The 16506-nt window shown below is 43.9% G+C and overlaps 1 protein-coding gene across 1 annotated transcript in view; it reads left to right on the top strand.

Moving 5' to 3' along the window:
* The first annotated feature begins 1446 nt into the window (after positions 1-1446).
* The window catches only part of LOC309340085 (amine oxidase [flavin-containing] A-like), a 31316-nt gene continuing 16256 nt past the window's right edge, over positions 1447-16506 (top strand). The window contains exons 1-3 of the mRNA XM_081858596.1: positions 1447-1634; positions 13506-13600; positions 14214-14351. Of these exons, the coding sequence (XP_081714722.1) occupies positions 1589-1634; positions 13506-13600; positions 14214-14351 (279 nt within the window). The 5' untranslated portion in view covers positions 1447-1588. The remainder of the gene's footprint in view (positions 1635-13505; positions 13601-14213; positions 14352-16506) is intronic.

Genomic DNA, 16506 nt, shown 5'->3' with positions numbered 1-16506 from the left:
GGTATATTCTTGCTTTGCTTCGCCACAGTTACTTTGCCAATTTTGAATGAGCATTTGAACCCATAAAAGGGAGGAAATACAGAGCTGCTTTTTATGATAGGTAGAATAAAGCTGATTCTGTCAGTTCTCATCAAGTTGCTTATCTATTTGTGGCATTTACTAGCAGTTTGAGCTTGGCCTTACTTCTCACTACGCAAAAGAACTTTGAACATACTTAAAAGTAAATCATCACATCATAATAAATCTTGCAAAGGAAAACTGTTATCAATATTTCATTGATGTTGCAAATGATGGCCTTCAAGAGATAAGATCATGCTTTAAAGATAGATAGATGGGCCTCTGAAAAGCAGATCCGATTCAAAGGACTGATATTCCGACAGCCAACAGACGTCAGGAAGAGACTCTGAATTTCAGGGTCGTGGGTTCGAGCCCCATTTTGGGCTAAAGATTCCTGCATTGCAGGGGGTTGGACTAGATGACCCTCATGGTCCCTTCCAACCCTATGATCCTATTATAATAAGAATAGTTGGTGTGGGCGCTCCTCGGCCTGCCTACCTGCCTACCAATTATATACCATTGATATATAATTTTATGGAGGAATAACACAAAATTATATATCAGTGGAAAGATAATTCAGTAAAGAATGTAATGCAACAAGGTTTGTTCAATTATCTGTATTCTATCAAAAGATATAGCCAAATAACCAGAAATAGGAGTGTTAAGACAGCCAAGCATCTTGTTTTGGCTATGATGACTCTTAACACCACTTTTTTCTTTTCTTTTTAGTAATACCATAAAATTATATATCGATGGAAAAATAATACAGTGGTGCCTTGGGTTACATGCGCTTCAGGTTACATATGCTTCAGGTTACAGACTCCGCCAACCCAGAAATAGTACCTCGGGTTAAGAACTTTGCTTCAGGATGAGAACAGAAATCATGCTCCGGTGGCCCGGCGACAGCAGGAGGCCCCATTAGCTAAAGTGGTACCTCGGGTTAAGAACAGTTTCAGGTTAAGAACGGACCTCTGGAATGAATTAAGTACTTAACCCGAGGTACCACTGTATAATGAAGAATGTAATGCAATAACTTTTATGAAGGATTATTTATTACAACATAAATAAGGAGGGCATTTGTCAGTGTGTTATTATTATTATTAATAATAAATAAAATGGTGTTATGAGCCATCAGACCTCAGAAATACACTTTCTCCAAAAGCTTTCCACAATTTTGCCCACTAGTGTACATGAGTGGGAAGAAGCTGGGCTGATCTCGCCAGTTTGGGGACTTCGCCCTCTTCCTCTCCCGAGAAGGGCCTGAGAGACCCGCTGTCTGGCCAAGAGCAGCGCAGCGCCCCGCCCCTTGGGCACCAACCTTCTGCCCTGATTGGCGGCTCCGGCGAGGGGGCGGGGCGTCAAGAGGGAGACCCAGCTGGGAAGTTCCCAGGGCTGCCGCCGTGGCCGCTTTGCCCGAGTGGAGAAGCCCGGCGCGGGCGCGGCGCTGACAGGACGAGAGGCGCGCGAGGAGGCTGGCGGCGCCCGGAGCTGCGAAGGGCACAGCAGCAGCAGCAGAGCAGCAGCCGCCGCCATGAGCCTGGAATGCGACGTGGTGGTGGTCGGCGCGGGCATCTCAGGTGGGTGAGCTTCCCCGCTCTTTGCCCGCCCGGGTGACCCTTGTGAGGAAACCGGCCTGGCGGTGCTGCGGGAGGCGAGGGCGGGGAAAGGCTCGCGCCCTCAGTCTGGGCGCGTTGGGGACAGTGGTGGCCCCGCCGGGAAAGGCGTCCGGGGTGAGGCGAGCTCGGGAGAGGAACTTGGTGGCGGAGGCTCCGGCGGACAGGGACTCTGGCCCCGCCCCCTGTCAAGTCTGCCCAGGGCCCCCCGAGGCTCGGCCTTGGCTGCCTGGGGCGGACGGAGCCGGCTTCTGCTCGGGGTCAGAAGGCTGGGGACGCCGCGCCCCACTCCCTTGGGGCTGGGGGTCCGGAGGAGCCACAGGGGGGTTGTCAGGCAGTTTGGCGACTGCACCGCGAGATGGAAGTTCTGGCGAGCCGCGAGAGTACAAGGGGGTTTCGTTTTCGCAGTGTTTCGTTGGTTTGTTTCTTGTCCCGCCGCGATCGGTTTTGCTCTGGTCTGCTTCCAATCCAGGAGCTTGTTCTGCCCATCCCCGCCCAGCGCGCTTTGCACCCAGACGGATCATATCAGCAGTGAGAGGAAGGTTTTCGCCAAAGAGGAGAGGACAGGACCTGAGCAGGTGCTAGGGAAGACTTTCTCACGAGGAGACGCTGTGATCCATTGTGTGTATGCGTTTAAAAGCCTTCACTGACGGATAACGAAAGCAATACATTGAGCCGCCCCTTTAGAACACATACACACAAATTACCAAAACTGTTGACTTGCAGCGTTGCTCCCAGGAAAGCTGCTGGCACCTGTTGAGTTCCTCTTCTGTTTCTTTTCCTACCTGACGCAGACACTTGCATTCTGATATGGAATACGTGTATCTCAGCCAAGGGGGTTGGCATTTTTTTGTGCAATCCTACATGTGCCTACTCTCAGAAGTACTTCCCACTGAGTGGCAGTACAGTTGTAGTTGATTGGCAGGTCTTGTGCAACACACACACACAAGACTAGACTCGTGCATTAAGGAAACGGACAGGAAAATGCACTGGAAAGTGTGAGGTAGCACTTGTTTTGACACAGCCATTGAACAAATCAGAATCAATGCTCTTTAAATAGCTGGTATCATCTAATTCCCATGCAGACAAGTCTGGGTGGATGCTCAGTTAACAGGTTGCTTGAAAGCACAGTGCTTACCCCTGTTGCACAATATATGCTCCCCAACTACTGTCTGTTACATTAAAATTAATTCCCTTGGACACTTCAAACACAGGGCATCTTTTTTTGAGAATAACTTGTGTGCTAGAAATATAACACTGGAAGAACTATAACCCACTTACTTGCCTTATAACAAAGAGACATGCTCCCTGCAGGCGCTAACAGTTCTGTCCTGTTTAACAAGCCTGCACTTGCAGAAATATAATCCAGCTCTTGTATTATATTTTCAAGGATGTTCAAAAATGAATGTTGTCCCAAAGTGAACGCCCATGCCATTCAGACCTTATGTGGTGTTTTATATTTTTATTGTTTATTTGAGCAGACTGTTCAGCACCCTAAGTGCTTTTACAGAATGGCAGCATGGGCGTTTTCAAAGCAAATAATCTACATATACATAGGAGGAGAAGCCTTTGCTACAGCCTGGAATTGTAAAATTAAGATGACAAAACACATCTATAGGAAAGTAGTATATAAACAGAATAAGGAAGGCCATGAGTCTGTGTACAAATACCAGGAAGTACGCCCTACTGAATTTCAGTACAACTTACTTCAGAGTTTGCATGCACAATTAGGCTACACTCTTGCACACACTTGCCTCAGAAGTAAGTACCAGGTACCTCTTGAATTTTGAAGGGAGGGGCTGCTTTTGAGGAAGTCTTCCTAGCATAGGGGTGCAAAGCTTCCTTTATTTTGCTATTTCACTGTCAGACTTTTATTTATTCTTCATTTTTTTCTTCCAGTGCTTCAGATTAGAAAAGAAAGGATGTGTTAGCTAAGGGAGCAAACACACATTGTGCCAGCCTTGTTCCTGTTTTTCAGTAGCAGTTGGCTGTATCATATTGCTTTCTTGGATGCTTGCCACAGCGAGAGCATGTGGAAAACCTTTGATTGACCTCTCTCCAAGGCTCTATCTCAGGAAGCTACCAAAAATCAGACAGAGCCCTTCAGACTGAGAGCAGCATTATTATTCTAAATTAAAGGACAGAGGTCTCTTATTAAATAACAGTGGGAGTGGTGCTTATTTGTAGCTAGAACATAGCTGCTGAATTTGTTTTCAGGGCCCAGATCTCATGTGGAGTAAGAATAAAGGTGGTGCCTCTAAGCACCCTAAGAAGGTGCTTTCTACATAGTCCAAATGAATAGCTACAGCCAGCCCCAAAACAACAAGTTTTAAGGCTGTAGGGTTTACAGAGCATAACTTTGTACAACCTGGAGTCCCAGGCCACTTCATCTGAGAAATTTAGCATGCAAATCTCATGGATGGTAATAGGCAACCACACTTAAATGAACATAAAAGGGGGCCTGTTAGATCAGGCCAGTGGCCCATCTAAGTCCATCATCCTGTTCTCAAAGTGGCCAGCCCATGGGAAGCCCACAAGTAGGAGCTGAGTGCAACAGTACCCTCCCCAGCTGTTATTCCCAGCAACTTGTATTCTGAGGCAGTGGAGGTAGAACACATTGTGGCTAGTAGCTTTATCCTCCATGAATCTGTCTAATCCTCTTCTAAAGAGAGTGCAGTGGTACCTTGGGTTAAGTACAGTGGTATTTCAGGTTAAGTACTTAATTCGTTCCGGAGGTCTGTTCTTAACCTGAAACTGTTCTTAACCTGAAGCACCACTTTAGTTAATGGGGCCTCCTGCTGCTGCTGCACCGCTGGAGCACAATTTCCATTCTCATCCTGAAGCAAAGTTCTTAACTCGAGGTACTATTTCTGGGTTAGCGGAGCCTGTAACCTGAAGCGTATGTAACTCGAGGTACCACTGTATAAGCGCTTGGCTTATTATTTGATTTTTGGCTTCCTCCTCCACATGGTGCTTGCCATTCCCGTGACCCCCACCCAATCTAGTCGAGTGAAGTTCCACACCTACATCAGCAATGTCACACCCACTCATCTGGATAGAATAAGGCAGGATGTGCAAACAAAAAGTACAATATCACATCCTGTTGATGTTGGTATCTTACAGCAGCAGAGCAATGCTTTATTAGAATTAGAAGTCACCTGTTTTGAAGCAGGGTAAGGTCCAAGTTCCATGTTATAATGGGAGATCTGTTGTTTTGTTAAATGCAGCTGGGGGAGCAGGGAATGCTAATTTGGGGGATGGTGGCATTTAACCCTTTTCCAGTTTAAATATTGCTCCATGCTTGGGGGGGGGGTTGTAGGGGGATGGGGGAGAAATATAAGTCCCTTATTTTCATGTCTGAATTTTTATTCAAGACAGAGCAAATGCCATGTGTATGTGATATAGATTGGAAGATCAGTTCAGGGGCAAGGGTTAAATACCTCAAGCCCTTTCTATTTATCCCCAATCAGATTAGTACCTCCGCTCTTCCATGGCTGACTTTTTTTTTATTAAAAAAAAACACTTGGGAATCAGCTAATCATGCATCTTTCAGCCTAGCCTGTAGTTTGGCCTTGGGATAAGAATTCAGCCTTCTTTGTCATTTATGTCCCATAATTTCATTATTACTCTATGCTGTATTTTTATGGCAGCAATTATAAGTTCAGTGAACTGATGAAGGTCTTGAGACACACAGTACAAAAGATGGCCCCAGCCATGAAGACTTGCAATCTAACACCTCAGTCTCTAAGCACATTTCACATGACCCTCCCCATGAACCTGGAGATGAGTATTTCAAATCACTTTTGAACATTCATCCATCAGAAGGGAGTTCCAGATTTGTTAGGGGCCAGGACCAAAAAAGTTTTGTCTTAATTGTCCTTTCCACTACATGGGGTGCAGAGCAATCTCACCCACTCCCTCCAGCATCCCCATACATCCCGTTAAGAGAACCAGCTGAGGTGCTTAATTAATAATAGTAAAAACCCCCTTCTCTCCAAGCATTACATATTTCTGAGAGTTCTTATCTGCCTGCTGTACATTTTATTCATGTATTTTGTGTGCTAGTTTGTGTTGGTGCAAGGGAAAATAAATGCATATAGAAAGGAGAATTCCCTGGATGCCAAGATCCAAGTTTGGGGCATGTACCCTTGGGTGAGAGAACCCAAAAAAGTTTAAAAATCACAAAATGTGTAAAACCTATGCATGCTAATTAGGGTTGTTTTTTAAAAAACAACAACAACACAAGGAATCCCCATAAAAATATACAAATAAAACCAAAAAATTACCAGGGATAAGCACCAGGAAATAGGTGCTGCCTATTTATTTATTAAAATACATACACTTATATTTTGCTTTTTGAAAATAAAGTGTTTTGGCCACTCATATCCTTATTACTGGAAATCCTTACAGCAAACTTGGCTATTGTTAGTAACTCTATATTACAGATGGGGGAGGTGAACTAAGAGTGAAGATGTGTGGCTTGCCTAAGACCAATTCATGACTGAGGTGAAATCTGAACTAGGTACTTCTGACCTCATAACATTGGCCACTAACCACAGATCTTAATAAAATGCATTAACTGGGAACTTGTATTGATCTCTGATGGGATATTGGATGATAGTATTCCTATCATTCGTGTATCCCAACTTGAGTTGGGTGGTGGTACTGATTATTTCCACAGTGCAAATAAAATGGAGGTGAATACTGGGAAATGTTTCAATAATTTTTCCTAGTTCTGATCCTGCAGCATCAGCTTGAGTCAATGTTATATAGCAGATCAAAGTACAGAGGAAGTTAATACAGGCCACTTCCCTGAATAATATCGGAGAAGAAGGATCTGAATGCATTTGTGGGCTGCTTTAATCATGGTCAGGATTCTGTGATCTTGTATTTGTTCTAGGGGTTATAATGGAAGTATGTAAGCAACATCAAAAAGAACCCTGCAGTCAGGTATATCTCTAAGTAAATTTAAGACATAGGAAACTAAGCTATGTTCATAATTAGCATCATCTCATTTAGTACAGAGGACTCTGAATATAGTAGTAAGTGGTTTGTTGCTTGGAACATCAAAAACATGTTGCCAAGAAAAGTGGCTTCTCAAATTTGCTGGTAGCAGTGGGAAATGAAAGTGCTTCCTATCATATTTATCTATCAAACATGACCAAGTAGTTGAGAAGAAAAAAACTGAATCCTATTCCATTTCATAGAATTGCTCCTCCAGCTAAATCATAATTTTAACTAGTTTTGAAATATATGAAAATAGAAAATATAGGTGTGCTTTGTGAATTCTGCAATGACAGCATCTGCAAATATCATATATGCTTTGTAGACAGGAAAAATACTCTTGGGTAGAAAATACAGACTATAGTTCCAAACATTTGCTCTAAGCTTGGGAGCAAGCATAGCCATGTCCTTCTTTGACACATGGGAGAATGGTGGAGGGAGAGAAAGAGAGAGAGAGAGAGAGAGAGAGAGAGGAAGGAAGGAAGGAAGGAAGGGGAAGAAGCTTCATTTTCTTCCTCATGGAGGTAAGGGAAAGTGACCTAGTTTAGGAACAGAACATACCCCTTATACACTAGCTAGCTCTCATGCATTGCTATGTCTGACTGCAATTTCCCACAATATCAAAGTCATCTTGATAGAATACCAACAACCTTATTTACTATGCAATTACTTCTGTGTGGTAAACATTCTGCCTATGGTCTTTGGGCTATCCACAGTGTCTGTTCATCCTCATGACTGGTTTATCACTGGGAATTACCGTATTTTTCGCTCTATAGGACACACTTTTTCCCCTCCAAAAATTAAGGGGAAATGTGTGTGCGTCCTATAGAGCGAATGCAGGCTGCGTCGCTAAGCCCAAAGGCAGAATAGGGAGACGGAGCGCTGTGGAGCGCTCCGTCTCGCTGTTCTAGCTTGGGGATGGCTACGCGGCAAAGCCTCTCCAGGGCAGCGGGATGAAGGCACCCCGCTGCCCTGGAGAGGCTAGCAAGGCTGTTCCCAAGCCAGAACAGTGAGACGGAGGGCTCCGTCTCGCTCTTCTAGTTTGGGGATGGCTGCGCGCAAAGGCTTCAGGGATCTTTGAGGCTGGCAGTGGGGGAAAGCAGCGCTTCTCCCCACCGCCAGCCCCACAAGCTCGGGTGAATGCACCTTGAATGCACCTTGTTTTAGAGGGGGAGAACAAGGAAAAAAAATTTCCCTGTTCTCCCCCTCCTATGGTCTGGTGCATCCTATGGTCCGGTATAATCCTAAAAAGAAAGGGATTTTGACTATTGGTGGCTACCTAAAGATGCATTGGAAAAACAAGTCTAGGCCATGCATTTCAGTAAACTGCTCTAACAAAATACCATTAAAAGACAACTGCATATTGGAAAAGGGAAGAATGGGCAGGAAAGTTTTTCCCTGGGGGGATTTTCGAAGTATTATCTGGCCCATATTGGCAGCTCCACATTTTACTTGGCACAGAGATTCCTGTTTGACTAATGAGAGCTGAAGTTAAGATGGGCCATTGCCAGATTTCATTTCTCAGTTGTGTGTAGGAATAATTAGATTCCCCATCGAGGAAGCAGCGAAAGTACCGTAAATCATGGCAAAAGTACATGGAGCTCTAATGTAATAAAGATACATCAATGATTAGCCTTATTTACCACTAACTGATGTGGACAGTGAATAAGAAAGGAGAAATGTTGGGAAATAAATGCACAAATAAAATGCAAAGACAAGACCATAAAGGGATTTTCTGTGCTTACTGTTCAGCGTTAACTAGCAAGGTGACTGCTCTAATAGGCCAATAACTTTTTTTTAATGCACCACGATAACCATAATCTCATGGAGGATGCTTGTGTTATCATTCTAGCATAAAGCTCATATTTGTGACTTATTTCTTTAGCTGTTCATTACTTTAGCAGTTTTAAAAAAAAATCTTGCTTAATTAGTAAAGAACTGCACAGGAAAATCATATAAACCACCTTCCTCCTTTCTTAGAAGTAACCATTGATTTTATTTATTTAACAAAATTTAAATGCTGCTTGATTGCAGGGAGGCAGAGGCGGATCGGCGGGTGGAAGGGAGCATGTGCATGCATGCTCCAACAGCCTCGACACATGGAGGGGCCAGGCACCCTACCCCTCCTTCCCTCTCCACAGGCCCAGGATCAGGGCATGCTCAGCATCCCTAAGCTGACCATGGGGAGAAGGAGGCACTGCTGGCACCCCAGCCCTAAGGCCCGACCAGGTGCAGCTTGCCTCCCCATGGCTCTGAGCCTCCTGCCCACCTGCACGGGGGAAGCCCCAGCAGCCCACACAGTCCTTGGTGGGTTAATCCTCTCCCCCCCCCCCAAAGCTGGTGGAGAGGAGTGCTACATGATGTTTCAATGTATATTATACACTCCTTTGGGTTAGTATCCCATGCACATCATATATGAATAAGTGTTTTGACTTCCTTCTTGACAACTTGCACCTTGCTACATCTCTACAGGCTTTGACATAAATAAATACATTTAGAACAATTTCTAGCTGAGAGATACCTGCACATATTAAATAGTTATTGTGAGGAGTATTGCAACAACAGCCCAAGTTTCACATGTTTGGATCTGTTGAGTTGGTTCCGGTAGGGAGCCTTGCAAATGGAATGCAGTTAACTAACAGTTTACGCATGTTTTTTAAAAGTAATGCTAAGATAAAGCCCTCAGTCTACAGCTTGTTTACACAAGAGAAGTCAATTTAATGTGAATGGGGTTGCTACAGACCATATTCTGGTCTGCAGCCAAATGGATAGTTTCTACTTAGCACTCACGGTTCTTCACACACTTAGGATTTGTTGGTGATGAGAACAAGCAGCTCTTGTAGAATTTTGCTGATGTTTTGTTTTGACTTTTAGCTAAATTTGGGGGCAGCTGGGAAGAACTGGCTTGTAATCTTTAGCCTGACATTAGTTTATTTTCCTTTTTATCATACTGGATCGTAGCACAAATTGTATATATCGCTGTGCATCTGTGTTTGGATGCAATGAGATTGGGGGGCTTTTTCTAAAAGTAGGTCAGTTCTGGTGCTGAATGTGGCAGTTGCAGTTTAGTGTCTTTGAATGCACTGTAGAATCAAACTTTGGATGCAGCCCCCCCCCTTTTTGTAGCACCTCCAAGCTTGAGTTGAGTTGCTATGGAAACGCCTGGGCAAACTGTTCAAGTGGCTATGACTTATTTACCCTGACCAAATAATAAGCAGACTCTACTTTGGTAGGAGCTTGTGAATAAGTCAAATTTGTGATAGTAATGTTTTGTTGTGACTTTTGGGTGGAAAGGCTTAATTTCTTCAGAAAATGCCAAGGTCTATAATAAATTGTAATGGCATGAAGGTTTTTGAAACTAGGAGTACATTTGGAAGACATGAGGGATGCAGCTGAGTACTGTTCACCAGGGCTGGTGAAAGAAAGAAAGAAAGAAAGAAAGAAAGAAAGAAAGAAAGAAAGAAATCCCATCATTCCTCCTGAAGTTACCCAGGGTGGCAAACACACAATTAAAGCATCTAAAATTCCAACACAGTTGCAGACTTGGAACTATCTGTGCTTAAAAGTCATGATGAAAGAAGAAGGGGTTGTATTCAGTGCAGTGCAGTGGGGAAGCAAATCCAATGTTCTTGCCACTGTGCCACACTGAACTTCCTGCTGCCTTCCCTTCCCTCCCCCTCTTGGTAAGGTAAAGGTAAAGGTACCCCTGCCCGTACGGGCCAGTCGTGTCCGACTCTGGGGTTGCGTGCCCATCTCGCTTAAGAGGCCGGGGGCCAGCGCTGTCCGAAGACACTTCCGGGTCACGTGGCTAGCGTGACAAGCTGCATCTGGCAAGCCAGAGCCGCACACGGAAACGCTGTTTACCTTCCCGCTAGCAAGCGGTCCCTATTTATCTACTTGCACCCGGGGGTTCTTTTGAACTGCTAGGTTGGCAGGCGCTGGGACCGAGCAATGGGAGCGCACCCCACCGCGGGGATTCGAACCGCCAACCTGACGATCGGCAAGTCCTAGGCGCTGAGGTTTTACCCACAGCGCCACCTGCGTCCCTCCCCCTCTTGGTAGTCTACAGCAATGTGCAGCATTGGGAAGCCAGGAGAGCAATGCAACCCCAGCTGCACAGCCCCACTGGCCACTACTGGGAGGGGTAATGGTAAAATCCACCTCTCTCTGTAGCCAGACTCTACATGGTTGTGAGCTGTCATGTAGTCAGCACAGAAATTCTGCTGTGTCCAGCTGCATTGGAATACTTGGAACTGCAAAAGAGAAACACTGTGGCAGGCAAATAATAATAATAATAATAATAAATTTTATTTATATCCCGCCCTCCCCAGCCGAAGCCGGGCTCAGGGCGGCTAACAACACTAAAACAATACAACATTATAAAACATTATAAAAATGAGTTAAAAACAAAATTAATGGCAACCATAAGCTAAAGTCTTGAAAAGATTGCCAAAGGAGGGAGTCAGGCTGCGCCCTAACAAAAGGCCAGGTGGAACAGCTCTGTCTTGCAGGCCCTGCGGAAAGATGTCAAGTCCTGCAGGGCCCTTGTCTCTTGTGACAGAGCGTTCCACCAGGTTGGAGCCGCAGCCGAAAAAGCCCTGGCTCTGGTTGAGGCCAGCCTAACCTCTCTGTGGCTTGGGACCTTCAAGGTGTTTTTATTTGAAGACCGTAAGTTCCTCTGTGGGGCATACCAGGAGAGGCGGTCCCGTAGGTACGAGGGCCCTAGGCCGTATAGGGCTTTGAAGGTTAAAACCAGCACCTTAAACCTGATCCTGTACTCCACCGGGAGCCAGTCCAAATGAATTTGGAAACAGAAAAACAGCTGGCAGAGAAAGGATAAAGCCCCATCCACCTCTCTTCCTGATCATCCACTCATGAAGCTGCTTTTTGATTTTAAAGAAACATTACATGCACCTGTTTCTCATGTGTAGCTTGCTCCCCTCCCCATCATAGTTGTAGTCTTTGTTCTCCATAGAAAAGGCAAAGTAGTGTCTTACTACTTGGAGTCTCCAAGAACTAGTGAGATTCTGGAACAGAGGAAAATAAGTGGCATAAGTATAAAATTCCAAAATTGCTTGCTCGGTTTTCCTGTTTAGAACTCTGGGTTGTTGTAAGACTGCACTGTGTCATGTGAGCCTGAGGTCCTTTCCAGGCTTGTGATCCAAAACCTTGAGACTAGACATATGGGGCTCCAAAGGGCTTTTCCTTCCTGCCTCTGTGCTAGCTGATAGTACAGAGAGCCAATTGCTTGATTACATATAAGACTGGCAGTACACCTATTTCCTTCCTCAGACTGTTGGGAGCGCTGAGGCATTTTATGTACTGGGGAACCAGGTTCGCGTCTCTGCTCCTCCACATGCAGCTGCTGGGTGACCTTGGGCCAGTCACACTTCTTTGAAGTCTCTCAGCCCCACTCACCTCACAGAGTGTTTGTTGTGGGGGAGGAAGGGAAAGGAGAATGTTAGCCGCTTTGAGACTCCTTAAAGGGAGTGAAAGGCGGGATATCAAATCCAAACTCTTCTTCTTCTTCTTCTTCCTCCTCACTCATAGTATATTCCTAGCCAATATATGGCTAGTTAACACTTTACATATCTAGCCATTTTTGTATTTAAGAAGGTTTTTTTGTATTTTGAGGGGTTCTTTGTGTTATTTAGCTCCATGCTCATGCAGTTATAAATTTTAAAAAAGGGAGGATTAAACCCAATTCAAGAGTGTCCATTTGCACATTCCCCAAAGGGAGAATATGCACCATAAAGGGGGTGGGAATAGGGCAGAAATTTGCATTAAATGTGCATTTGCCAGTATTTATGTGTAGGTACAAATTTAGAAATAATTGTTATAATTTAAATTTAACTGCTGGCAAAACAATTTATTTCACTTTGAGATTACCCCAAAAGAGTTCATTTACCGTAATTTGTTTCTCACCTCCCAATCAAATAAACAGTTCAATAATTTTGCCCTGCATCATTAGGTCAACCATCTTCAGTTCATGGCCCACAACTGCAGTATGTGTGTCTTACAAAGTGGCCAGGGGGTGGTGGTCTTTTTGAGTTTTTGTTTTTTTCTTAATCTAAACCCCAAAAGGCAAGCTGGGAGCTCAGCAGCAGGTGTTCCCAAAGCACAAATGACCTGGGAATTGGAAAATAACCCTGCAGAATTATGTACCCTCCTGGTACATAGCCTTTTCTTTTTCCACGTTTTCTGGAAATGAAATTGAGGGTACATCATTCTGCCAGGTGGATTCCCATTTTCCAGAGACAATCCAGATTGCTTCCCTTTGGGCATCTTGCACCACAATCCTAGAATACCTGCTCTGTAACAAACACCATGGACTTCAGTGGGACATAACTATGACAGCAGTCTTATATACACTTACTACTTAGGACTAAGTTTAAGTAAATTCAATGGGACTTACTTCTGAGCAGATGTGTGTGTGTGTGTGTGTATGTGTGTGTGTTTTATATCTATCTAAATATATCTAAGTGGTTTCAATAAAAACATTAACATTCAACATTTCATAAAATTCCTAAAAACCAGATTAAAACAATATACCAACTGAATGCTACTGTATGTCACAAATCAAACAGAGTTGTTCTGTTTGCACTTATTCAATAAACTTCCCCTTCCCTCCTACTCCCCCTTCCCTCCATGCACCCCACTCCCAAAATCTCTACTGGGGTTTCCCTGACCCTCTGGGGCAGATGCAGAGGGCTTGAGAGGGCAGGGAGGAGAGGAGGTCCTAGTGTAAAAGCAGCAACTTTGTTGAAGACAACCCAGTACTTTTTAATGGTAGATGAAATAAAATAAAATACTATTTTGTCTTTGTTTTAGGTCTGTCGGCAGCTAAGTTGTTGTCTGAATCTGGAGTTAATGTTGTGGTTTTAGAGGCTCGTGACAGAGTTGGAGGACGGACTTTCACAGTTAGGGTAAGAAACAAGTAGCCAATAACCATATTTTATGTAAATGTAGGGACGCGGGTACCGCTGTGGGTTAAACCACAGAGCCTAGGACTTGCCAATCGGAAGGTCGGCTGTTCGAATCCCCGTGACAGGGTGAGCTCACGTTGCTTGGTCCCTGCTCCTGCCAACCTAGCAGTTTGAAAGCACGTCAGAGTGCAAGTAGATAAATAGGTACCGCTCCGGCGGGAAGGTAAATGGTGTTTCCATGCGCTGCTCTGGTTCACCAGAAGCGGCTTAGTCATGCTGGCCACATGACCTGGAAGCTGTACGCCGGCTCCCTCGGCCAGTAAAGCGCAGCAACCCCAGAGTCGGTCACAACTGGACCTAATGTTCAGGGGTCCCTTTACCTTTACTAGCATATGACATTCTTGAAAGAGGGTGCCAATTCTGCAAAAGGTTGTGCTTAATCACAAAGTTGTGTAGAACACATAACTGTGGTTCTAAGTTTGCATGTGTGAATTAGGCCTAATTCTGAGGTGAAGCTTTGTTTGCTGCTATGAAACATAAGCACTTCCTGATTTTTCCAGTGTGGAACATCCAGTAGGTTCTGTTATTCCTGCATTTTTTCCTCTTTTGACAGAACAAGCAAGTAAACTATGTAGATGTTGGTGGAGCCTATGTGGGACCTACCCAGAACCGAATTCTGCGCTTGGCTAAAGAACTTGGCATAGAAACATACAAAGTAAATGTAAAGGAGAGAGTTATCCTGCATACAAATGTAAGAATTACATTTTCTACATCTCCTTTTGGCAGCAGTGTGCACAGGAGAACATTTGATGCATTGTAATAAGGAGGACATAGATCTCTTTTCTGTTTGTTTATTGACAGCTGAGTGGAAATGTTTCTTACGCATTCTTTTTCTAATACAGTGGTACCTCGGGTTAAGAACTCAATTCATTTTGGTGGTCCATTCTTAACCTGAAACTGTTCTTAACCTGAGGTACTACTTTAGCTAATGGTGCCTCCTGCTGCTGTGCGATTTCTGTTCTCATCCTGAAGCAAAGTTCTTAACTTGAGGTACTATTTCTGGGTTAGCGGAGTCTGTAACCTGAAGCGTCTGTAAACCGAGGTACCACTGTAATAAACTACCTACTGCATATGGATGATCCATGAAGCACTGCTGAGTGAAGACAATTGATCAGGACTTAATAGATTCAGGAACCTGAAGATTTGCAGAACAATTTTTTTATTGCCCTCCAACAAAAAAAAACCCAAACTCGAAAACACTCATAAGAACATAAAACAAACTTGCTGTATCCTGCCAGTGGCCCATCTAGTCCAGTATCCTGTTCTCACAGTAGCCAACCAGATGGCAATGGGAAGCCTGCAAGTAGGATCCAAGTGCAAGAGCACTTTCCCCTCTTGTGCCTTCCAACAACAAGCATTCAGAAGCAGAATGCCTCCAACCATGGAGGCAGGGCATAGCCATCCTGACTAGCAGCCACTGGTAGCCTTTACCTCTATAAAACCTCCATGCATTTGTTTAATCCAGGCATAGGCAAACTCGGCCCTCCAGATGTTTTGGGACTACAACTCCCATCATCCCTGACCACTGGTCCTGTTAGCTAGGGATGATGGGAGTTGTAGTCTCAAAACATCTGGAGGGCTGAATTTGCCTATGCCTGGTTTAATCCTCTTTTAAAGCCATCTAAGTTGTTCACTATTACTGCCTCCTGCTGTAGCAAATTGCATAGTTCAACTTTGCTCTGTGTAACGAAATATTTCCTTTTGTCTGTTCTGAATCCTCCAGCATTCAGCTTCTTTGGACAACCACAGATTTTAGTGCTATGAGTTCTCATGTTTCCAACAAAACAAAAATGTCCCATCTTGGTTTTAGAAATTAAAGAGAATGTTTATCAGTGGAAATGCTTTCTGTGGAGGAACTGTCTCTTCATTCCATAAAACACAATCTTTAAAAAAAAATATTGAATAATTAAATGACAATTACTAATAGCAGCAGAAATCCAGGTTCTCACTCCTCCAAACATCCACTGAAATAATAGGGCTGTAACTAGTCACCTAAAAGTAGGAGGGTTTGGGGTTGGGAGAAAGAGTGTGTCAGTTTAATTCTTGTTTCCTTATATACACATTGTATTCTTGAAAATAAGTTACTGGATAGAGAAGAACCGAACAAAACCCTGCACTTGCATGTCTATGCATCCTTTGCTGCGAGTGTGTTCAACAGGACACGGTGGGACTTACATCTGAATAAACAATCATGGGTTTCCATAGTTACAAGGCGTGATCTCCCCACCCCCCAATACACTGTAGACAAAAACAAGTTTTTGGAAGCTCAAATGTCATTAAAAAATAATAAAGCAATAGAGTGTGATAGCCAACATTGTATGCAATAAAAAATAACTTCTGTCATGCCACCTTGGTTACGTTACATGCTGTTCTCAACTTTCAGACCATAATTCCAGTCACTGGTTTAAGCACAAGTTCACTGTTGAGTTTTAAATCTGAATGCAGAGCACTTAGAAGATACAGCAAAATGTTTATTTCTAACTGTGGAAGAGAAATTGCTTTCTTGATTGATGATGTTTTCCCCCTCCCTCTTGAGTTATATGGGAATGATCATGTTCCTCTATTCCCAGAAGGTGTGTATCTTGTTATTATGAGCTAAGAAAGGGTTGAGGACGTTTCCTACTTGGCTGTGATAACTGGACAAGTTTTCTCATGTTTCTGTAAATCCAATTGGATTATCTGCTCAGTTACTTTGGATAAAAACTTGCATTAGAGCACTGCCACTCACATTTATCTCCCTGCCACTCTGAGCAGCAACACAGGATTAAGTGCCCAAAAGTTTTCTGCACTTTTCTTATTTGGTTTCCTTACACTATGTTTATTTAGCTACAACAATAGTTTTGTTG

The sequence above is a fragment of the Podarcis erhardii genome (assembly GCF_964252035.2).
Source record: "Podarcis erhardii genome assembly, chromosome: 4".
Lineage (NCBI taxonomy): Eukaryota > Metazoa > Chordata > Lepidosauria > Squamata > Lacertidae > Podarcis > Podarcis erhardii.
Note: the sequence above shows the minus strand (reverse complement) of the source record. Positions and strands in the feature narration are given on the sequence as shown.